We start from the raw sequence: 25560 nt of genomic DNA, 5'->3' as shown, positions 1-25560 counted from the left end.
GAGCACTGAAAAGAGGTGCTGTATATGCAAGACCTTCTTGTAATAGGGTGTCTGACCTATGACAACTCCTGTGGCTTAGACTAATTGTTGTTTTAGCTGTGAAATATTCTTGTTTTCATCTTTCATTTTTCACTTTGCAGTAAAGAGGTTATACAGTACAGTGTGTTTAATATCACAATTAGAGAGATAAAATGGTATGTAATCAATTACTAATTAAAAATTTGTTATAAAGAGTCTGGAGACTTCCTTCATGTGGTTTCCTGTTATATAAATATCAGGAGGAAGTAGGATGTTTAGAACTATAGAAAGAAAAGCTGGAGTAGTTGGTAGGTTTATCAGTGTGTATCTTTTGTATTACTTTCAGAGTGTACACAACAGAATGCAGAAAATACAGAAAGAGCAAGTCATGAAAATTCTCCTGAAATTGGATTAGCCACATCTGATGCCCCTCAGACATATGATGAATTACAAGGATCACTGACTAACGATCAGTTTACTGGAGACACAGGGACAGCTAATGTACCAGTCTTGCCACCAGTGACCAGTTTTCTAAACAGTATGTAGATGTTAAACAGATGTTTTGCAGTTGAATTTTTTTTTTTTTTATTATCACACTGGCCGATTCCCACCAAGGCAGGGTGGCCCGAAAAAGAAAAAACTTTCACCATCATTCACTCCATCACTGTCTTGCCAGAAGGGTGCTTTACACTACAGTTTTTAAACTGCAACATTAACACCCCTCCTTCAGAGTGCAGGCACTGCACTTCCCATCTCCAGGACTCAAGTCCGGCCTGCCGGTTTCCCTGAACCCCTTCATAAATGTTACTTTGCTCACACTCCAACAGCATGTCAAGTATTAAAAACCATTTGTCTCCATTCACTCCTATCAAACACGCTCACGCATGCCTGCTGGAAGTCCAAGCCCCTCGCACACAAAACCTCCTTCACCCCCTCTCTCCAACCTTTCCTAGGCCGACCCCTACCCCGCCTTCCTTCCACTACAGACTGATACACTCTTGAAGTCATTCTGTTTCGCTCCATTCTCTCTACATGTCCGAACCACCTCAACAACCCTTCCTCAGCCCTCTGGACAACAGTTTTGGTAATCCCGCACCTCCTACTAACTTCCAAACTACGAATTCTCTGCATTATATTCACAGCAAACATTGCCCTCAGACATGACATCTCCACTGCCTCCAGCCTTCTCCTCGCTGCAACATTCATCGCCCATGCTTCACACCCATATAAGAGCGTTGGTAAAACTATACTCTCTTTGCCTCCAAGGACAAAGTTTTGTCTCCACAGACTCCTAAGTGCACCACTCACTCTTTTCCCCTCATCAATTCTATGATTCACCTCATCTTTCATAGACCCATCCGCTGACACGTCCACTCCCAAATATCTGAATACATTCACCTCCTCCATACTCTCTCCCTCCAATCTGATATTCAATCTTTCATCACCTAATCTTTTTGTTATCCTCATAACCTTACTCTTTTCTGTATTCACCTTTAATTTTCTTCTTTTGCACACCCTACCAAATTCATCCATCAATCTCTGCAACTTCTCTTCAGAATCTCCCAAGAGCACAGTGTCATCAGCAAAGAGCAGCTGTGACAACTCCCACTTTGTGTGTGATTCTTTATCTTTTAACTCCACGCCTCTTGCCAAGACCCTCGCATTTACTTCTCTTACAACCCCATCTATAAATATATTAAACAACCACGGTGACATCACACATCCTTGTCTAAGGCCTACTTTTACTGGGAAATAATTTCCCTCTTTCCTACATACTCTAACTTGAGCCTCACTATCCTCGTAAAAACTCTTCACTGCTTTCAGTAACCTACCTCCTACACCATACACTTGCAACATCTGCCACATTGCCCCCTATCCACCCTGTCATATGCCTTTTCCAAATCCATAAATGCCACAAAGACCTCTTTAGCCTTATCTAAATGCTGTTCACTTATATGTTTCACTGTAAACACCTGGTCCACACACCCCCTACCTTTCCTAAAGCCTCCTTGTTCATCTGCTATCCTATTCTCCGTCTTACTCTTAATTCTTTCAATAATAACTCTACTGTACACTTTACCAGGTATACTCAGCAGACTTATCCCCCTATAATTTTTGAACTCTCTTTTATCCCCTTTGCCTTTATACAAAGGAACTATGCATGCTCTCTGCCAATCCCTAGGTACCTTACCCTCTTCCATACATTTATTAAATAATTGCACCAACCACTCTAAAACTATATCCCCACCTGCTTTTAACATTTCTATCTTTATCCTATCAATCCCGGCTGCCTTACCCCCTTTCATTTTACCTACTGCCTCACGAACTTCCCCCACTCTCACAACTGGCTCTTCCTCACTCCTACAAGATGTTATTCCTCCTTGTCCTATACATGAAATCACAGCTTCCCTATCTTCAACATTTAACAATTCCTCAAAATATTCCCTCCATCTTCCCAATACCTCTAACTCTCCATTTAATAACTCTCCTCTCCTATTTTTAGCTGACAAATCCATTTGTTCTCTAGGCTTTCTTAACTTGTTAATCTCACTCCAAAACTTTTTCTTATTTTCAACAAAATTTGTTGATAACATCTCACCCACTCTCTCATTTGCTCTCTTTTTACATTGCTTCACCACTCTCTTAACCTCTCTCTTTTTCTCCATATACTCTTCCCTCCTTGCATCACTTCTACTTTGTAAAAACTTCTCATATGCTAACTTTTTCTCCCTTACTACTCTCTTTACATCATCATTCCACCAATCGCTCCTCTTCCCTCCCGCACCCACTTTCCTGTAACCACAAACTTCTGCTGAACACTCTAACACTACATTTTTAAACCTACCCCATACCTCTTCGACCCCATTGCCTATGCTCTCATTAGCCCATCTATCCTCCAAAAGCTGTTTATATCTTACCCTAACTGCCTCCTCTTTTAGTTTATAAACCTTCACCTCTCTCTTCCCTGATGCTTCTATTCTCCTTGTATCCCATCTACCTTTTACTGTGAGTGTAGCTACAACTAGAAAGTGATCTGATATATCTGTGGCCCCTCTATAAACATGTACATCCTGAAGTCTACTCAACAGTCTTTTATCTACCAATACATAATCCAACAAACTACTGTCATTTTGCCCTACATCATATCTTGTATACTTATTTATCCTCTTTTTCTTAAAATATGTATTACCTATAACTAAACCCCTTTCTATACAAAGTTCAATCAAAGGGCTCCCATTATCATTTACACCTGGCACCCCAAACTTACCTACCACACCCTCTCTAAAAGTTTCTCCTACTTTAGCATTCAGGTCCCCTACCACAATTACTCTCTCACTTGGTTCAAAGGCTCCTATACATTCACTTAACATCTCCCAAAATCTCTCTCTCTCCTCTGCATTCCTCTCTTCTCCAGGTGCAGTTGAATTTACAGTCACAAATACATTATCCTACCTCAGCTCATTTCAAAGTCTAGTCATTGTTTAAGGTATATTAACATCCTTCAAGAGATGCCACCCACAACAGTTGGTTAACATATAGGTACCTACTTACCTCTAGGTGAAGATTTGTAACAGGTATAAGGAATCATGCTGAATATTTCCATTCATGCTGGGAAATAACTTTTGTACTTTATTTTTGAGCTGGAGGCACTACCACGGGTTATTGTGTTTATTTATGAAGTAGTTTCCCTTCAGGAGGGTGCCTTGATGCTAGCAAAGGGATTTTGATTCAAGGAATTGAACCTCTCTCCCCTTCCCTTGGATCAAACTTGGTTATATCTTGTTCCCTAAATGCTGTATGACTTATGGGTTTAGCACTTCCCTACCTTGGTGGGAGACAGCCGGTGTTTAAAAAAAAATAATTTTTTTTTTTTCAACTGGTCGCCCGTCTCCCACCGAGGCAGGGTGACCCAAAAAAAAAAAAAGAAAATCCCCAAAAAGAAAATACTTTTATCATTCAACACTTTCACCTCACTCACACATAATCACTGTTTTTGCAGAGGCACTCAGATGCAACAGTTTAGAAGCATTTATAACATGCCCCTCCAAACTGCCAATATCCTAAACCCCTCCTTTAAAGTGCTGGCATAGTGTACTTCCCATTTTCAGTACTCGAGTCCGGCTATATAAAAATAACCGGTTTCCCTGAATCCCTTCACTAAATATTACCCTGCTCACACTCCAACAGCTCGTCAGGTCCCAAAAACCATTCGTCTCCATTCCTATCTAACACGCTCATACATGCTTGCTGGAAATCCAAGTCCCTCGCCCACAAAACCTTTACCCCCTCCATGCAACCTCTTCGAGGACGATCCCTACCCCTCCTTCCTTCTCCTACAGATTTATACCCTCTCCACATCATTCTACTTTGATCCAGACTCTCTAAATGACCAAACCACCTCAACAACCCCTCTTCAGCCCTCTGACTAATACTTTTATAAACTCCACACCTACTCCTAATTTCCACATTATGAATTCTCTGCATAATATTTACACCACACATTGTAGTATAGTGGTACTAACACATTAATGTTGGTACCACTATACTTTTGTACATTCCCTTCTTGGCCTCTATGGAAAACATTTTTTGTCCCCACAGATACCTCGATGCACCACTCAGCTTTTTTCCTTCATCAGTTCTATTGTTAACCTTATCCTTCATAAACCCATCCGCTGACAAGTCAGTTCCCAAATATCTGAAATCATTCACTTCTTCCATACTCCTCTCCAATGTGATATCCAATTTTTCTTTATCTAAATCATTTGATACCCTCATCACCTTACTCTTATCTGTGTTCACTTTCAACTTTCTACCTACACACACCCTCCCAAACTCATCCACTAACCTTTGCAACTTTTCTTTAGAATCTCCCATAAGCACAGGATCATCAGCAAAAAGTAACTGTGTCAACTCCCATTTTCTATTTGATTCCCCATAATTTAATCCCACCCCTCTCCCGAACACCCTAACATTTACTTCTTTTACAACCCCATTTATAAATATATTAAACAACCATGGTGACATTACACATCCCTGTCTAAGACCTACTTTTACCAGGAAGTAGTCTCCCTCTCTTCTACACACCCTAACCTGAACCTCACTATCCTCATAAAAACTCTTTACAGCATTTAGTAACTTACCACCTATTTCATATACAGTGGACCCCCGGTTAACGATATTTTTTCACTCCAGAAGTATGTTCAGGTGCCAGTACTGACCGAATTTGTTCCCATAAGGAATATTGTGAAGTAGATTAGTCCATTTCGGACCCCCAAACATACACGTACAAACGCACTTACATAAATACACTTACATAATTGGTCGCATTGGGAGGTGATCGTTAAGCGGGGGTCCACTGTACTTGCAACATCTGCCACATTGCTCCTCTATCCACTCTATCATATGCCTTTTCTAAATCCATAAATGCAATAAAAACTTTCGTACCTTTTTCTAAATATTTTTTTATTTATTATTATCACACTGGCCGATTCCCACCAAGGCAGGGTGGCCCGAAAAAGAAAAACTTTCACTATCATTCACTCCATCACTGTCCTGCCAGAAGGGTGCTTTACACTACAGTTTTTAAACTGCAACATTAACACCCCTCCTTCAGAGTGCAGGCACTGTACTTCCCATCTCCAGGACTCAAGTCCGGCCTGCCGGTTTCCCTGAACCCCTTCATAAATGTTACTTTGCTCACACTCCAACAGCACGTCAAGTATTAAAAACCATTCGTCTCCATTCACTCCTATCAAACACGCTCACGCACGCCTGCTGGAAGTCCAAGCCCCTCGCACACAAATACTGTTCACATATATGCTTCAATATAAACACTTCATCTACACATCCCCTACCCACTCTGAAACCTCCTTGCTCATCCGCAATCCTACATTCTGTCTTACTTCTAATTCTTTCAGTTATAACCCTACCATACACTTTTCCTGGTATACTCAGTAAACTTTTTTTTTTTTCAACAAACCGGCCGTATCCCACCAAGGCAGGGTGGCCCAAAAAGAAAAACAAAAGTTTCTCTTTTTAAATTTAGTAATTTATACAGGAGAAGGGGTTACTAGGCCCTTGCTCCCGGCATTTTAGTCGCCTCTTACAACACGCATGGCTTACGGAGGAAGAATTCTGTTCCACTTCCTCATGGAGAACTCGGTAAACTTATTCTTCAATAATTTTTACAATCTCTTTTGTCCCCTTTCCCTTTATATAAAGGGACTATACATGCTCTCCGCCAATCCCTAGGTACCTTCCCCTCTTTCATACATTTATTAAACAAAAATACCAACCACTCCAACACTATATCCCCCCCTGCTTTTAACATTTCTGTCATGATCCCGTCAGTTCCAGCTGCTTTACCCCCTTTCATTCTACGTAATGCCTCATGCACCTCCCCCACACTCACATCCTGTTCTTCTTCACTCCTAAAAGATGGTATACCTCCCTGGCCAGTGCATGAAATTACCGCTTCCCTTTCTTCGTCGACATTTAAAAGTTCCTCAAAATATTCTCGTCATCTACCCAAAACCTCCATCTCCCCATCTACTAACTCGCCTACTCTGTTTTTAACTGACAAATCCATTCATTCTCTAGGCTTTCTTAAATTGTTTACTCCAAAATTTTTTCTTATTTTCTGCAAAGTTTCTTGACAGTGCAGCTCCCACTCTATCATCTGCTTTTCTTTTGCACTCTCTCACCACTCTCTTCACCTTTCTTTTGCTCTCCATATACTCTGCTCTTCTTATAACACTTCTGCTTTGTAAAAACCTCTCATAAGCTACCTTTTTTTCTTGTATCACACCCTTTACTTCATCATTCCACCAATCACTCCTCTTTCCTTCTGCATCCACCCTCCTATAGCCACAAACTTCTGCCCCCACATTCTAATACTGCAATTGTAAAACTATTCCTACCCTCTTTAGTTAACCCCCCACTACTCGTACTTGCACTATCCCACCTTTCTGCCAATAGTTGTTTATATCTCTCCCTAACTTCCACCTTCCTTAGTTTATACACCTTCACCTCTCTCTTACTTGCTGTTGCCATTTTCCTTTTGTCCCATCTACCTCTTTCTCTAACTGTAGTTACAACTGAATAATGATCCGATATATCAGTTGCCCCTCTATAAACATGTACATCCTGAAGCCTACCCATCAATCTTTTGTCCACCAATACATAATCTTAACAAACTACTTTCATTACATGCTATATCATACCTTGTATACTTATTTATCCTCTTTTCATAAAATATGTATTACTAAAAAGAATAAAAAGAAGAAAATTATTAAAGTGGGAAGTCTGAATGTGCATGGATGTTGTGCAAATGATAAGAAAGAGATGATTGTGGATGTTATGAATGAGAAGAAGCTGGATGTCCTGGCTTTAAGTGAAACAAAGCTGAAGGGGGTGGGAGAGTTTCAATGGAGAGGAATAAATGGGATTAGGTCAGGGGTTTCAAATAGTTAGAGCTAAAGAAGGAGTAGCAATAATGTTGAAGGATAAGCTATGACAGGAAAAGAGGGACTATAAATGTATTAATTCAAGGATTATGTGGAGTAAAATAAAGATTGGTTGTGAAAAGTGGGTTATAATAAGCGTGTATGCACCTGGAGAAGAGAGAAGTGTAGAGGAGAGAGAGAGATTTTGGGAAATGTTGAGTGAATGCGTGGAGAGTTTTGAATCAAGTGTGAGAGTAATGGTGGTTGGGGATTTCAATGCTAAAGTGGGTAAAAATGTTATGGAGGGAGTAGTAGGTAAATTTGGGGTGCCAGGGGTAAATGTAAATGGGGAGCCTTTAACTGAGCTATGTGTAGAAAGAGATTTGGTAATAAGTAATACATATTTTATGAAAAAGAGGATAAATAAATATACAGTGGAACCCCGCATAACGATCACCTCCCAATGCGACCAATTATGTAAGTGTATTTATGTAAGTGCGTTTGTACGTGTATGTTTGGGGGTCTGAAATGGACTATCTACTCAATATTCCTTATGGGAACAAATTCGGTCAGTACTAGCACCTGAACATACTTCTGGAATGAAAAAATATCGTTAACCGGGGGTCCACTGTACAAGGTATGATGTAGCACGTAATGAAAGTAGTTTATTAGATTATGTATTGGTGGATAAAAGGTTGATGGGTAGGCTCCAGGATGTACATGTTTATAGAGGGGCAACTGATATATCGGATCATTATTTAGTTGTAGCTACAGTTAGAGTAAGAGGTAGATGGGAAAAGAGGAAGGTGGAAACAACAAGTAAGAGGGAGGTGAAAGTGTATAAACTAAGGGAGGAGGAAGTTCGGGTGAGATATAAGCGACTATTGGCAGAAAGGTGGGCTAGTGCAAAGATGAGTAGTGGGGGGGTTGAAGAGGGTTTGAATAGTTTTAAAAATGCAGTATTAGAATGTGGGGCAGAAGTTTGTGGTTATAGGAGGGTGGGGGACAGGTGGAAAGAGGAGTGATTGGTGGAAAGATGAAGTACAGGGTGTGATAAAAGAGAAAAAGGTAGCTTATGAGAAGTTTTTACAAAGCAGAAGTGTTATAAGAAGAGCAGAGTATATGGAGAGTAAAAGAAAGATAAAGAGAGTGGTGAGAGAGTGCAAAAGGAGAGCAGATGATAGAGTGGGAGAGGCACTGTCAAGAAATTTTAATGAAAATTAGAAAAAATTTTGGAGTGAGTTAAACAAGTTAAGAAAGCCTAGGGAAAGTATGGATTTGTCAGTTAAAAACAGAGTAGGGGAGTTAGTAGATGGGGAGATGGAGGTATTAGGTAGATGGCAAGAATATTTTGAGGAACTTTTAAATGTTAAGGAAGAAAGAGAGGCAGTAATTTCATGCACTGGTCAGGGAGGTATACCATCTTTTAGGAGTGAAGAAGAGCAGAATGTAAGTGTGGGGAGGTACGTGAGGCATTATGTAGAATGAAAGGGGGTAAAGCAGCTGGAACTGATGGGATCATGACAGAAATGTTAAAAGCAGGGGGGATATAGTGTTGGAGTGGTTGGTACTTTTGTTTAATAAATGTATGAAAGAGGGGAAGGTACCTAGGGATTGGCGGAGAGCATGTATAGTCCCTTTATATAAAGGGAAAGGGGACAAAAGAGACTGTAAAAATTATAGAGGAATAAGTTTACTGAGTATACCAGGCCATGGGAAAACCTGGGTAGCCAGAGCCACTCAAGAGGGAGAGGTTTTTTAGTGCCAGGAAGGAAAAAAAACTGGCAGGAAATGGCAGAAATCGTACACCAAATCCAGTCATTCCTGGAGTGGAACCACAGTCGATGGCCTCCACTCCAAACCAACAGATACAGATACTAATGCCGGAAAAAAAATCCCCCCCCAGTACCAACAATACCACCAGTCCGATAACATTCTTCTTTGCAAATATACAGGGTCTAAAGCCAGCAACAAACAACAAAATACCTTTCATCCGTGGACTGCTTGCAGAGGCAAAGGCAATGTTCGCGGCTTTCACTGAGACCCACATAAAGGATCACTTGGACAACGAAATATGGATCCCAGGTTACAACCTATACAGATGTGACAGAGTGAACAGGCAAAAGGGGGGGGTTGGCCTGTACATTGCAGAGTCACTTGTTTGCACAGAACTGCTAAATGCCTCAAATGATGTAGTGGAAGTTTTAGCAGTAAAGGTCGAGAACCAAAACCTAGTCATTGTGATAGTCTACAAGCCTCCGGATGCAACATCCCAGCAATTCCAGGAACAGCTGTTAAAAATTGACCACTGTCTGGAAAACCTTCCAGCTCCTGCACCCAACATCTTGCTCCTGGGGGATTTCAACTTAAGGCACCTAAAATGGAGGAATATAGCAAATAATATTGTTGCAGTAATAACACCAGGAGGCAGCTCTGATGAAAACTCACACTCACGCGAGCTTTTAAATCTCTGCACAAAATTCAATTTAAACCAGCAAATAATAGAGCCTACTAGACTGGAGAATACACTAGACCTCATCTTCACTAACAATGATGATCTGATAAGAAATATCACCATATCAAAAACAATATACTCAGATCACAACATAATTGAGGTTCAGTCATGTATGCGCGGAGCCCCAGACCGACATAATGAGATTAGTCACGAGGGAGCATTCACCAAATTCAACTTCAATAACAAAAACATAAAGTGGGACCAAGTAAACCAAGTCCTAACCGATATAAGCTGGGAAGATATACTAAGCAACACAGACCCCAACTTATGCCTAGAACAGATTAACTCGGTAGCACTCGATGTATGCACAAGGCTTATTCCTCTAAGAAAAAGGAGGAGTAGATGTAAAACAGAAAGAGACAGGCGCTCCCTTTACAGGCGACGGAAAAGAATAACAGAGCGGCTAAAAGAGGTCAATATATCTGAAATGCGTAGGGAGACACTGGTCAGAGAAATAGCAAGCATCGAACTTAAGCTAAAAGAATCCTTTAGGAGTCAGGAATCGCGGGAAGAACTAAAAGCCATAAATGAAATCGAAAGAAACCCAAAGTATTTCTTCTCCTATGCCAAATCAAAATCGAGAACAACGTCCAGTATTGGGCCCCTACTTAAACAAGATGGGTCCTACACAGATGACAACAAGGAAATGAGTGAGCTACTCAAGTCCCAGTATGACTCAGTTTTTAGCAAGCCGCTAACCAGACTGAGAGTCGAAGATCAAAATGAATTTTTTATGAGAGAGCCACAAAATTTGATTAACACAAGCCTATCCGATGTTATCCTGACGCCAAATGACTTCGAACAGGCGATAAATGACATGCCCATGCACTCTGCCCCAGGGCCAGACTCATGGAACTCTGTGTTCATCAAGAACTGCAAGAAGCCCCTATCACGAGCCTTTTCCATCCTATGGAGAGGGAGCATGGACACGGGGGTCGTCCCACAGTTACTAAAAACAACAGACATAGCCCCACTCCACAAAGGGGGCAGTAAAGCAACAGCAAAGAACTACAGACCAATAGCACTAACATCCCATATCATAAAAATCTTTGAAAGGGTCCTAAGAAGCAAGATCACCACACATCTAGAAACCCATCAGTTACACAACCCAGGGCAACATGGGTTTAGAACAGGTCGCTCCTGTCTGTCTCAACTATTGGACCACTACGACAAGGTCCTAAATGCACTAGAAGACAAAAAGAATGCAGATGTAATATATACAGACTTTGCAAAAGCCTTCGACAAGTGTGACCATGGCGTAATAGCGCACAAAATGCGTGCTAAAGGAATAACAGGAAAAGTCGGTCGATGGATCTATAATTTCCTCACTAACAGAACACAGAGAGTAGTCGTCAACAGAGTAAAGTCCGAGGCAGCTACGGTGAAAAGCTCTGTTCCACAAGGCACAGTACTCGCTCCCATCTTGTTCCTCATCCTTATATCCGACATAGACAAGGATGTCAGCCACAGCACCGTGTCTTCCTTTGCAGATGACACCCGAATCTGCATGACAGTGTCTTCCATTGCAGACACTGCAAAGCTCCAGGCAGACATCAACCAAATCTTTCAGTGGGCTGCAGAAAACAATATGAAGTTCAACGATGAGAAATTTCAATTACTCAGATATGGTAAACATGAGGAAATTAAATCTTCATCAGAGTACAAAACAAATTCTGGCCACAAAATAGAGCGAAACACCAACGTCAAAGACCTGGGAGTGATCATGTCGGAGGATCTCACCTTCAAGGACCATAACACTGTATCAATCGCATCTGCTAGAAAAATGACAGGATGGATAATGAGAACCTTCAAAACTAGGGAGGCCAAGCCCATGATGACACTCTTCAGGTCACTTGTTCTATCTTGGCTGGAATATTGCTGCACACTAACAGCACCTTTCAAGGCAGGTGAAATTGCCGACCTAGAAAATGTACAGAGAACTTTCACGGCGCGCATAACGGAGATAAAACACCTCAATTATTGGGAGCGCTTGAGGTTCCTAAACCTGTATTCCCTGGAACGCAGGAGGGAGAGATACATGATTATATACACCTGGAAAATCCTAGAGGGACTAGTACCGAACTTGCACACGAAAATCACCCACTACGAAAGCAAAAGACTTGGCAGACGATGCACCATCCCCCCAATGAAAAGCAGGGGTGTCACTAGCACGTTAAGAGACCATACAATAAGTGTCAGGGGCCCGAGACTGTTCAACTGCCTCCCAGCACACATAAGGGGGATTACCAACAGACCCCTGGCAGTCTTCAAGCTGGCACTGGACAAGCACCTAAAGTCAGTTCCGGATCAGCCGGGCTGTGGCTCGTATGTTGGTTTGCGTGCAGCCAGCAGCAACAGCCTGGTTGATCAGGCTCTGATCCACCAGGAGGCCTGGTCTCAGACCGGGCCGCGGGGGCGTTGACCCCCGGAACTCTCTCCAGGTAAACTCCAGGTAGGGTTATAATTGAAAGAATTAGAGGTAAGACAGAATGTAGGATTGGGGATGAGCAAGGAGGTTTCAGAGTGGGTAGGGGATGTGTAGATCAAGTGTTTACATTGAAGCATATATGTGAACAGTATTTAGATAAAGGTAGGGAAGTTTTTATTGCATTTATGGATTTAGAAAAGGCATATGATAGAGTGGATAGAGGAGCAATGTGGCAGATGTTGCAAGTACAGTGGACCCCCGCATAACGATGGCATCGCATAGCGATTTTTCCGCATAACGATTACTTTTATCGCAAAATTTTTGCCCCGCATACCGATTAAAAACCCGCATACCGATTTTCGTCCGAGACGCGTCCAATGTGCCCTCACATGTGCCGGCCGTCCCATTGTTTACCAGCCAGCCTCCGCGGTAACATCCAAGCATACACTCGGAATATTTCGTATTATTACAGTGTTTTCGGTGGTGTTTCTGGAAAATAAGTGACCATGGGCCCCGAGAAAGCTTCTAGTGCCAACCCTGTGGTAAAAAGGGTGAGAATTAGTATGGAAATTAAGAAAGATTTTGAAGGGTTTGGGGCTAACCCTGAGAAGCCTATGCCAGTTGTGGAATCCATTGTGCCTACTTCAAAGATTAAGGAAATGTGTGCAGAGTGGTTTGAACTGCAAACCTTTATAGATGAAAATCACCCTGACACAGCTGTTGCAAGCCGTGCTTGTGACTATTTCAATGACAATGTTATGGCCCATTTTAGGAAAGTCTTGAAGAAACGGGAGGTACAGAGCTCTATGGACAGATTTGTTGTGCGACAGAAGTCCAGTGACTCTGAAGCTGGTCCTAGTGGCATTAAAAGAAGAAGGGAAGTAACCCCAGAAAAGGACTTGCTACCTCAAGTCCTAATGGAAGGGGATTCCCCTTCTAAACAGTAAGAAGATAATGCTCTCCCCTCCTCCCATCCCATCAATCATCACCAGATCTTCAATAAAAGTAAGTGTCATGTAATTGTGCATGCCTTTTTCAGTTTGTGTGTATTAAAATTAACATTTCATGTGGTAAAAAAATTTTTTTTTCATACTTTTGGGCGTCTTGCACGGATTAATTTTATTTCCATTATTTCTTATGGGGAAAATTAATTCGCATAACGATTATTTCGCATAACGATGAGCCCTCTTGCACGGATTAAAATCGTTAACCGGGGGTCCACTGTATATGGAATAGGTGGTAAGTTATTAAATGCTGTAAAGAGTTTTTATGAGGATAGTGAGGCTCAGGTTAGGGTGTGTAGAAGAGAGGGAGATTACTTCCCAGTAAAAGTAGGTCTTAGACAGGGATGTGTAATGTCACCATGGTTGTTTAATATATTTATAGATGGGGTTGTAAAGGAAGTAAATGCTAGAGTGTTCGGGAGAGGGGTGGGATTAAATTCTGGGGAATCAAATTCAAAATGGGAATTGACAGAGTTACTTTTTGCTGATGATACTGTACTTATGGGAGATTCTAAAGAAAAATTGCAAAGGTTAGTGGATGAGTTTGGGAATGTGTGTAAAGGTAGAAAGTTGAAAGTGAACATAGAAAAGAGTAAGGCGATGAGGGTATCAAATGATTTAGATAAAGAAAAATTGGATATCAAATTGGGGAGGAGGAGTATGGAAGAAGTGAATGTTTTCAGATACTTGGGAGTTGACGTGTCGGCGGATGGATTTATGAAGGATGAGGTTAATCATAAAATTGATGAGGAAAAAAAGGTGAGTGGTGCGTTGAGGTATATGTGGAGTCAAAAAACGTTATCTATGGAGGCAAAGAAGGGAATGTATGAAAGTATAGTAGTACCAACACTCTTATATGGGTGTGAAGCTTGGGTGGTAAATGCAGCAGCGAGGAGACGGTTGGAGGCAGTGGAGATGTCCTGTTTAAGGGCAATGTGTAGTGTAAATATTATGCAGAAAATTCGGAGTGTGGAAATTAGGAAAAGGTGTGGAGTTAATAAAAGTATTAGTCAGAGGGCAGAAGAGGGGTTGTTGAGGTGGTTTGGTCATTTAGAGAGAATGGATCAAAGTAGAATGACATGGAAAGCATATAAATCTATAGGGGAAGGAAGGCGGGGTAGGGGTCGTCCTCGAAAGGGTTGGAGAGAGGAGGTAAAGGAGGTTTTGTGGACAATGGGCTTGGACTTCCAGCAAGCGTGCGTGAGCGTGTTAGATAGGAGTGAATGGAGACGAATGGTACTTGGGACCTGACGATCTGTTGGAGTGTGAGCAGGGTAATATTTAGTGAAGGGATTCAGGGAAACCGGTTATTTTCATATAGTCGGACTTGAGTCCTGGAAATGGGAAGTACAATGCCTGCACTTTAAAGGAGGGGTTTGGGATATTGGCAGTTTGGAGGGATATGTTGTGTATCTTTATATGTGTATGCTTCTAAACTGTTGTATTCTGAGCACCTCTGCAAAAACAGTGATAATGTGTGAGTGTGGTGAAAGTGTTGAATGATGATGAAAGTATTTTCTTTTTGGGATTTTCTTTCTTTTTTGGGCCACCCTGCCTCAGTGGGAGACTGCCGACTTGTTGAAAAAAAAAAAATAAATGTATTACTTATTACCAAACCTCTTTCTACACAGCTTAATTAAAGGCTCCCCATTTTCATTTACCCCTGCACCCCAAATTTACCTACTACTCCCTCCACAACATTTTTACCCACTTTTGCAATGAGATTCCCAACCACAAGTACTCTCTCACTTGGTTTGAAACTCCCCATGCACTCAGTCAACATTTCCCAAAATCTCTCTCTCTCCTCCACACTTCTCTTCTCCAGGTGCATAAACACTTGCTATAACCCACTTTTCACATCCAACCCTTATTTTACACCACATAATCCTTGAATTTGTACATTTATATTCCCTCTTTTCTTGCCATAATTTAACCTTCAACATTATTGCTACTCCATCTTAAGCTCTAACTTTATTTGAAACACCTGACCTAATATCATATATTTCTCTTCACTGAAACTCTCTCAACCCCTTCAGCTTTGTTTCACTTAAAGCCAGGACATCCAGCTTGAACAAATACACTAACCACTCCAAAACTATATCCCCACCTTTCTTCCAATAGTTGCTTATATCTTTTGCTATCTCCTTTAGCTCTTTCACTTTCACTTTAGTTCTTTCACTTTCACTGTCACAATACCATAGTAGGATCAAGAGATAGAGCTCTTCCCTGTAAACTCAAATAGATGACTACATTGTTGTTTCCTAATACAACTTACTGACCACTGCTGCTTTTGTAAATGATAACCCAGCTTTTTGAATTTTTCTGCAAATGTTTTAGATGTCTTAAACATTTTGAAGTTGTTGAAATATCTAGAGAAAATTTAGCAAAGTGGATGTTCTGTCTGGAAAGGTTATTGTATTAAACAACAGGATCCTTTTAATTAAGTAGCTTGTTGTTAAATGTATTGTGATGTTCCATAATTGAGAGTGATAGTTGCATTAACATTCACTTCTTTTTCCTCAGCTGTGTCAGCACCAATCAGAACAAACCATAATGTTGTGAGCTTAACTTCTACACTGCCTTCTGGTGGTATATCAGCAGGCCAGCCCATGAGCCTGCAGCAGGAGTTTTCTTTACTTAATACATCCCTTGATAACAGTCAAGTAAACTCAGTGGAAGTGGTGGTAAGTACAACTGTTTTCTTAAGTTGCTTGCTCTTGCTTGAAATCAGCTCATATAAAACCTAGATTAAGTAGAGTACAGGTATATCTCACTAATATGGTGGGTTAGCTTCCAGACCTCCGCCATAAAGCAAATATCACCTGAACGAATCGCAGCTTTTTTTTTTTTTCACTTGCCAGTGTATATATAAAAGCTTAAAAACATACACGCTTATTTTTTTTTTCAACACGTCGGCCATCTCCCACCAAAGCAGGGTGACCCAAAAACAAAAACCCAAAAAGAGAGAGAAAACTTTCATCATTCAACACTTTCACCATCACTCATACATAATCACTGTCTTTGCAGAGGCGTTCGGATACTGCCAATATCCAAAAACCCTCCTATAAAGCGCACGCATTGTACTTCCCTTTTCCAGGACTCAAGTCCAGCTAACTGGTTTTCCTGAATCCCTTCACAAAATATTACCCTGCTCACACTCCAACAACTTGTCAGGTCCCAGAAACTGTTCGTTTCCATTCACTCCTATCTAACATGCTCACGCATGCTTGCTGGAAGTCCAAGCCCCTCGCCCACAAAACCTCCTTTACCCTTTCCCTCCAACCTCATTAGGGATGACCCCTACCCCACCTTCTTTTCCCATTAGATTTATACGCTCTCCAGGTCATTCTACTTCCTTCAATTCTCTAAATGACCAAACCACCTCGACAGCCCCTCTTCAGCCCTCTGACTAATACTCTTAGCAACTCCACACCTCCTAATTTCCACACTATGAATTCTCTGCATAATATTTACACCACACATTGCCCTTAGACACGGCATCTCCATTGCCTCTAGCCACCTCCTCACTGCAGCACTTACAACCCATGCAAATTAACTACTAGGTGAACAGGAATGTAATGAGACCTGGCCAGTCATATCTCTTTCCAAGATTTGAACCTTGGAACATTCGTTTCTGAACTCAGGCATACGACAGACTCTCTGACCATTATGCATACCTGAATAATGTACAGTATTTTGTGGCTTATAAGACTTGTTTTAGTTTCAATGGTTTGGCATCGGACGTAACTGGGAGAGCTACAGTCCACCCCCACACTCCAGACTTATAGCTCCCATCACTAACCTTCAGTTTATAGAATGCAGGGTGGTTTTCGGAGACATTTTATAGAAAAAATTCCTCTAATAAGCTGCAAAATATGGTATATTAGAGCTGATTTCCTCTACTCTGTTTATTACAGTATACAGTGTACTACTGTATAAACATTTAAAAATATACCAGAAATGTTATAAATGGTGCAAAGGTGACTTTAAAACAATATCAGATATGATTGAAACAAACCCACTACCATTATAGTATGCTCCTCGCCTATAACGACAAATTCGTTTACTGATGTGGTCTTAGGAACGGAACTCCATCGTTAAGTGAGGAGAGGCTGTACTTGTCAACTTGTCTTCTTATAGGATTCACTAACTACTGTACTCCATAATAATCATTCCAAAAGCTAAAATAAGCATAAATACTGTATGTGTGAGTGCATTTGATAGGAGTGAATGGAGATGAATGATTTTGAGGACTTGACAAGCTGTTGGGGGTGGAGCAGGGTGATATTTTGTGGAGGGATTCAGAGAAACTGATTAGCCAGATTTAAGTCCTGGAAGTGGGAAATACAATGCTTGCGCTTTAAAGGGGGGGTTTGAGATATTGGGTGTTTGGAGTAACATCTAAAGTGTCGTATCTGGGTGCCTCTGCAAAGACAGTGATTGTGTGTGAATGATGGTGAAAGTGTTTTTATTTTTTTTTGGGTCACCCTACCTCGGTGAGATACAACCAGTTTGTTGAAAAAAAAAAAAGCCTTGTGTGAGCATTTTGGATAGGATTGAGTGGAGGCAAGGGTTTTTTATGATTTGACATGTTCTTGGAGTGTGAGCAAGGTAATATTTATTTGAGTCATAGAGGTTGAAGGTACAGTGCCTGCAATCTAAATCAGCAGTGGGGATGTTGCTGTTCACAGGGTCATCTGAACTGTAATGTAAGCAAGCTTCTGGCAAGAGAATGGTGATTTTTTTTTTGTGTTGGGGGAGGGGGTTCTTACTACCTTGGTAAGAGATGGGCAGTGCATTAAAAAATAATTTTTATCCAGAATTTGGTGTGAAGGAAACTGTTTTAACTGTTTGGTGATGTAGAGTTCTGGTTGATCTCTTTGTATTTTAGCCGTGGGTGGGGCCTCAGTTAGGGATGGGGCAATGCCAGATTTTGTGCTGAGATGGATACTCAATTTTAGTCTGATACTAGCTTTAGCCAAAAACCAGCAATAGGTACTTGTAATGATACTAATACCATCATTTGCTGATGCTCACTGGTTCTAGTACCAATATCATGAACATTAGATGATACCTACTGATACTGATACCATCAGTGTTGGCCAATACTCATTGATACTGAATCTTTGGCACACCCCAGGTCTCTGTTAACTGTTGCATCTCTCTTCTGAAAAGTGAAATAACTGTTGAGATTCTGATGGGAACATTAAAACCAAGCAAAATAAGTGAAAAGAATAAAAACTTTGTATATACATGAATTAAGTATGTTGAAGTATTGGGGAATTATATCAGAAAAGATCTTTTCCACCTGTAGATCTGTTCTTTATATTATTATATTCAGTAGACTCTGGTTCATCATGATCAGTATTATATAAGCTCTATCTTTTACCAGGTTTACCTAATTTCATAATGCTGTTATACACCACATGTTAACTGAAGTATAAAAAGGCACAATACCATCACTGGAACAGTGCATGGATAATCTGCACATAGTAGAATGAAACTTATGATGATACTTTGGTCCAAATTGTACCATTAATGGTTCATGTTCTTGGTCCAAGTCTGGCCAATAAGTCGTCATAAGTTTCACTCTCCTATGTGTGGGTTATTTGTACATATTAACTGTGCGGTATATTATTCTTAATATTTGTTGAGTGCACTAGAAATAAGCTTCAAGGTTATATGGACATTCTTATTCATAAATATTGGCCTTTAACATAAAATTAAAACTTAACACCAGCAAATTTTTTAATTAAAATTTCTATAAATTTAATTACAGTAAAAAGTGACAACAGAAATAAACTACATACTCTGTTATTTTTTTTAATGTTATAAAGTATTTAGAGAGTAAATTTTAAAAACTGTAAATGGTGTTGGTAAAAGATACAACTCGTTGCTAGATCAGAATAACCAGAGTCTGCTGTAATTCCGCAGGGTGGAGGAATCGAAGTACTGGCTGGTGCTGAAGGTAAAACACATGGTCAAGATGACAACAAGGTTGCGCGTGAAGAAGGCAGGCTGGAGACGCGTTCAGAAAATAATGCTCGTGAAGAAGTCAGATTACACAGTGGGGATGGTAGTGATCTGGTTAATGAAGTGACAAAGTTAGAGGGAGAATTAGGTGATGATGCTGCTAGTAATTTAGAAAAGTGTCACATTAACCTTAAAGATAAAAAGAAAAGTGTTTTGGATGTATATAATAAAGGTATTGGTTGCCATATAAAATCTAAGACAAATTTTAATTCCTATATCCAGGATTTTAGAACAAACATCTCTTGTGATATGACAAAAAAGGTTTTATCAGTGAAAACTAATAGTGAAATAAACTTATTGGCAATGAGTTACATTACTGGATTGGAGTGTTCAGATCAGGATTTAATTTCCAGAGTAAACTTAGATGATAGCAGTGCATGTCTTATGAATGATAAATCTTCCTTGAATTTCCCTGGTGGGAATAAAAGTTCTAAGGAGCAAACAGATAATGTAGTAGTGGATGAAGAGTCTCCAGTGAAAATTACTGTGAAAAGTAAAGGGTGGAGTGAGTGTCCATCAGAGCCAGCAGTTCTAGATATGGAGTCAATTCCCATAACATCAGACAGACCAGCAGCTTGTTTGTTGAGTAATACAGGGGGAAGACAGGATTTATCCAAATCTACAGAGATATCTATCATCAGTGTGACACCAGAAGTGCCAACACCTGTACAGGAAGTGAAGGAAGTCATTACTAATATAGATACTACAAAGGAGGAAACTGTTATCCATGTTATAAATAATGGAAATATGAGCAGTAATGAAGAGAATTCTGTGTGTTCTACTTCACCAAGCATACATACTCTTGTAGAAACTGTAGATGCCAGTAATGAGAATCAAATACTTTTAAAACGGGAAATTCCAGACAATATTTCATTAACTCTGTCTCTTCCTTTAGTGAATGCTCCAAATGCAGCAGTAATTGATGGATCCTTTATGATTAAACACTCTAATGATGCACCATTACAAGTACCTGCTAAATTAATTTACATACCTGATACAGAAGATGGGAGTTTAGAATTTTCTGAGGAAATGTGTGCAGCTTTATCGCCACAACTATTTGAAGGTGGTGCCCTTGTGCAAGGAGAAAATATTGTTGTTCTTGGAAACCAGTCCTATCTCACAAGTGTTGAACTTGTTGTAATAGAGGGGGAAACACAGACACAGATCTCCATTTCTCCACTTGTTGAATCATTAAGGGCATACCAAGACAGGGGAGTGAACTTTTTGATAATAACAAGGGACTTGGAGCAAAGTATAGCCTTGTCTTCAAACTCGTCACAAGCATTTCTGAAGATAGACCTCAACTCCTCAACAGACAAAAAAATTTCAGTAAAGAATGCACCTCATTGTGAGGAACCTGGACTTTTTCAGTGTGATAAATGTGATAAGACTTACAAGGTTCGTTCTTCTTTAAATAGCCATAAAGTGACCCACAATGTTGAAAAAATGTATAAATGTGATGAATGTGATAAAGCTTTCCATTACAGTACACCACTGCAGATTCACAAACGTATTCACAGTGATGAGAGACCATACAGATGTCACTCTTGTACGGCATCTTTTCGATCTAAAGCTAATCTGAGATATCACGAAAGACTACATACTGGGGAACGTCCAATAACATGTCAAGAGTGTGGCCGAGGGTTCAAAGATTACACATCGTTGAAGAGGCATCGACAAAAAGCTCATGGTATTCTGAATGTCAAATGTGTTGAGTGTGGGCAAATGTGTAATTCTTTGGATGGCCTTACTAATCATCTATTGAAGAGCCACAATATATTCTATGTTGATAAGCTTGAATTTTGTGAAAAATGTGGAGAACCTTTTTTTGCTCCTCCAAAAGCATTTAACATTCATGTGACAAGTCATGAATGTGCAGAGAAGATTTCTCAAGGAGCTCCTGGAAAACTGTCTGATTATATTCATCAGTGTGGGATATGTAATATGATCTGTCAGAATAAACCTCAGATGTTAGTCCATATTCAGATACATGCAGCCATAAAAAGATTTCAGTGTCGATACTGTAAAAATGCCTATATGTATCGCTTTCTTCTTGCACGCCATGTGAGAGAAGAGCATCCAGATAATCCCCAGTGGTTTTGCCAGTATTGTGATGAAACATTTGCAACGTGCAGAAAAATGAACACGCACAGCTGTCGTACAGTTCGTGGAAATTACAACTGTCCTCACTGTGATTTTAAAACTGAAATACGACATCGTTTGTTTCGGCATATTGTCAAAGAACATCCATCAGATAAAGCTCCTTACTACTGTGATTTTTGCAAGAGTAGTTATGAAGATCCGAGCAAGCTTCGTTATCACCAAAAACGCGAGCATCCAGAGAAAATGCTAATGCTGACTGTACATCGAGAAACAGCAAAGCATTTGCATGGTGCTGGGGACAAGAGTGATTCCCCAAGTATTGATATGTCTCAAGTGGAGATGACTGTTGAAGGTAATACTATAATATATTACATACCTAAACATCTTCGAAATGATGATGTTTTCAAGGAAAAAGTGAAGTTTAAATGTTTTTACTGTGAGGCTAAGTTTCCTGTTAAAAATTCAATGACTCGACATATATTAAGGGAGCACCCCAATGAAAAAGCATACAAGTGTCTTCAGTGTAACATCTTTCTCAGGTCTAATGTTGAATCAAAAAATCACCACCGAAAGTACCACAAATACTTGGATACAGGTGGTAGAGATCCTCTTAGGAATGAGAAGGCAATGAAGAAGAAAGCCCAGATGCTGGAAGAAAAGCTGAAACATGCTGGAGCTGAACTGAAAAATATCTACAAATTTGGATGTCGGTTTTGTTCCATGGTTTATCGGAGTAAGCGACCGCTTATAGTCCATTACAAAAAGTGGCATCCAGATGAGGAATGGGATCATTTTCCTGATAAACCTTCCCGCATCACAAATTTACCATCTAAAAAAAAGAGGAAACTGCTTTTCTTTGAGTGTGTTTTTGAAGAGCAATGTCAGAAGGTGTTTGATGACATAACAATGATCTTAGACCACCTTGCAAATGCCCATCATGTTGATAATAAAGAGGCAAATAAATATATTCATAAAAGAATAGTGGTGGAAGCTGTCCGCTGTGGACGACTTCCTAGAAATGCCATTGATGTGGTTACTAAGGCAAGCAGTAAGGCTAAAAGAACCAGGAGAAAAAATAATGCAGGTATTAAGTTAGAAGCAGAGGATGAAGAGATAGTGGATGATCCAGCATACTTTGAGGAGAGAGTGCCAGTCAAGAAAATAGATAGAGACCTCAAATTATTTGATAAAATGAAAACTCGCAGTGAATTACCTATCAGCTCTTTAAATGATACGCAACATACAAAGTCCATTTTACTGTCAAAATCAGTTGAAAAGGAACACAAGTTAGGGATTAGCAGTAAGAAAGCCAGCAAGTCATACATGAATCTGGAAGACATAGGCTCAGTAAGGGATGTAAAGAAGATGTTGTATAGATGCAGAAAATGTGGTATATCTTTTAGCAGCAAGTTGAATTACAGGGAACATAGTTCTCAGTATTCTCAGGTTGACTGTCGGGAGTTTTTGCATCTTAATATTAAAAAAGATTCAGGGAGTGATGAAGATAACAGTGATGAATATTATAGTGATGAAAATTACCAGGTGTCGTCTGGACAAGAGGATGATGATTCTGAGGGAAATGCACCACAAAGGAATAAAAAATCTCACAGTAATAAGAAAAAGGAAAGAGGATTGACAAATCTTAATTCAATTGTTAAAATGGAAGTGGAAAACAGCAACCAAAATATAGTTGAAGACATTATTGTAACATCATTGGATGAAGATAACAGTGAGGCTGTACTGAAAATTTTGACAATCAGTTCCAATGAATTTGAACACTCAGGCATTCAGAGTGAGGTAGAAATGTCCACCCTTGATTTCTCCAACTTAAACTCTGGGCCAACTTTAATCAGTGAGAGTGAAAACATAAAATTAAACACATTTAACGTATCACTGACTCCAGGTGATAAGGGAAAGAAAAGAGAAGTGGCCAATGAAAAGTTTAATGAGGCAAAAAAATTAAGGCCTGATAATTCATGTAGTAAAAATAGGTCAGATAATCAATCTACAGAAATGGAAGTATATTTTAAAAACAGAAGACAATCAAAAGTACCTGCATTAAGAAATAAAATTCCAATTGAGAAGAATAAAGATACTAAAGTTCCCCAAATAAAGAGAGCCTCAAGAGGAACTGCAGTGATTGAGCCTCGTCTAAGAAGACTCGGGGAAGCTCACTCTAGGTCTCATTCAGTGAGAGAAAATAATGCGTCTCAGACAACACAGTGTGAGGAATGTCATTTAATATTTCAAACCAGAGCTGAACTCAGTTTTCATAAACGATTAGATCACAGGTAAAATACATGATTACATATTCTGGCATGATTCCACTAGCTAGATAAGTAATCAGTTAATTTATATATTGTATGTAAACTGTAATGTGATATTTTGCATAATAATTATTGCTATATTTTTATGAAAGTTAGGCAAGTTTTTATAAAGAAATGAAAGTCTATTGTGAATTGGAAATTTTTAATATATAGACTTAACCAAAGAATGTATATACTTAGGTGTATAGGATCTTATACATTGTTTAGTGAAATAAGTTAAGGTATTTTATGTTAAGACTGAAATGAAGTAAAAATTGTCAAATAGGTGGTCATATAAGTTGTATTTTTTGAGAGTAAAGGTTATTTACAGCAGTTTGAATTATAAGTATTGAAGGTGTGAAAAGAAACTTAAAGGAATGGAATGAAGGCTGAAGGAATGAATTCTAAAGGTCGAAATACAGTAATGTACAATAGTGGGAAAGAAATAGATAAGAACAATGTTATTTTCATTCTACGTTGTTTCAATTGTCTTTATAGCCCCCTTTTTTCAACAGTAATTTTGTTCTCCTTTTTGAGCAAGTGTATTCACACTGCTTAGAACTGAGAAAGCCATTATTGAAAATAATGTTCATAGGGTACACTAACTAGTGATTGTAATACATGTATACCTTGACACTAGTATAACATTCTCCTTAAATTACTCCTAGAGGGAGGTTCCTTGATGTGGTGAGGGGCTCTTGATCTAAGGAATTGAACCTGTGCTCAGTTCCTTGAATTGAGTCTGAATCCCAGCCATATACCCAGGCACTGTGTGACCCCTCTGGGTTAAGGACTTCCCCCATGTATGTAATAATAATCTTAAAACACTGTGAATTATATTACTTTTCTGTTTTTCACTCTGCTACTCTCATCTGGAGGAGATGCTTTTTGTTACTCTGTTGAACAATTAGGTACTTACCTATCTGTACTTGCCTATTTGTGGTTGCAGGTGTTGATTCTCGATTCCTGGGTCTGTCTCTTAACATTGCCGCTCTTCAGATTCACTCTCTTACCCTTGTGTTCCTTATTGTTGCTGTTTTTAAAACTATGTATAGAGCCTGCCTCCACCATTTCCTCTCCCATATCATTTGATTTTCCAATCACTATGAAACTGAAGAAATACTTCCAAATATCCCTGGGGCTCATCTGTAACTTAAACTTCATTCTTGTGCTACACTATGACCTGGAATATTTGTGCATGTTGTGATTATATCTCATCTTTGTTTTTTATTCTCCTTCTACTCAGGTGGCACTGAATGCACTACTTTGGACTTACTCGAATTTCACTTTTTATGTAGTGGTTGAGGGTTCTACACAGGCTCTGCATATTCAGGAATTGATTACTCATGTTATGTAAGGTGTTTTGAATTGTCATATTTAAGAATGGCACTCGTAGGTTTGGGAGCTGAGACTGTGCCACTGAAGTTTTGGAGCTTTGAGAAGCAGATTTGTAGGCAATAATTATTCCTAAGTAATTTTATTGGTTCAGTGAGTTTCTTTACTCCCCATTTATGTGCATATATCGGGTTTGAGGGAGGGAGCATGGAGGAAGTGAAGTATTTTGATATTTCAGCTGCTGGGTCTGTGAAAGGCAAAGTGGACCATAGAACAGAGAAAGGTAAAAAAAAATGTGGGTGGTGTGTCAAGGCATTTGTGGATAAAAGTTTATAGAGGCAAAATGGAAAATGTACCAGAGTGCAGTGGTACC

The 25560-nt window shown here is 39.7% G+C and overlaps 1 protein-coding gene across 7 annotated transcripts in view; it reads left to right on the top strand.

Moving 5' to 3' along the window:
- The window catches only part of Wdr59 (WD repeat domain 59), a 123732-nt gene that overhangs the window by 19758 nt on the left and 78414 nt on the right, over nucleotides 1-25560 (top strand). For 5 of the 7 annotated variants that reach the window (XM_053784557.2, XM_053784553.2, XM_053784554.2 and 2 more), the window contains exons 10-11: nucleotides 365-556; nucleotides 15934-16094. In XM_053784557.2, coding sequence (XP_053640532.1) covers nucleotides 365-556; nucleotides 15934-16094 — 353 coding nt within the window. Of the gene's footprint in view, nucleotides 1-364; nucleotides 557-15933; nucleotides 16095-19344; nucleotides 24326-25560 lie in introns of those variants that run through there. The other 2 variants (XM_053784552.2, XM_053784551.2) reach the window with 1 other exon arrangement.

The sequence above is a fragment of the Cherax quadricarinatus genome, chromosome 60, assembly GCF_038502225.1.
Source record: "Cherax quadricarinatus isolate ZL_2023a chromosome 60, ASM3850222v1, whole genome shotgun sequence".
In the NCBI taxonomy this organism is placed as follows: Eukaryota; Metazoa; Arthropoda; class Malacostraca; order Decapoda; family Parastacidae; genus Cherax; species Cherax quadricarinatus.
Note: the sequence above shows the minus strand (reverse complement) of the source record. Positions and strands in the feature narration are given on the sequence as shown.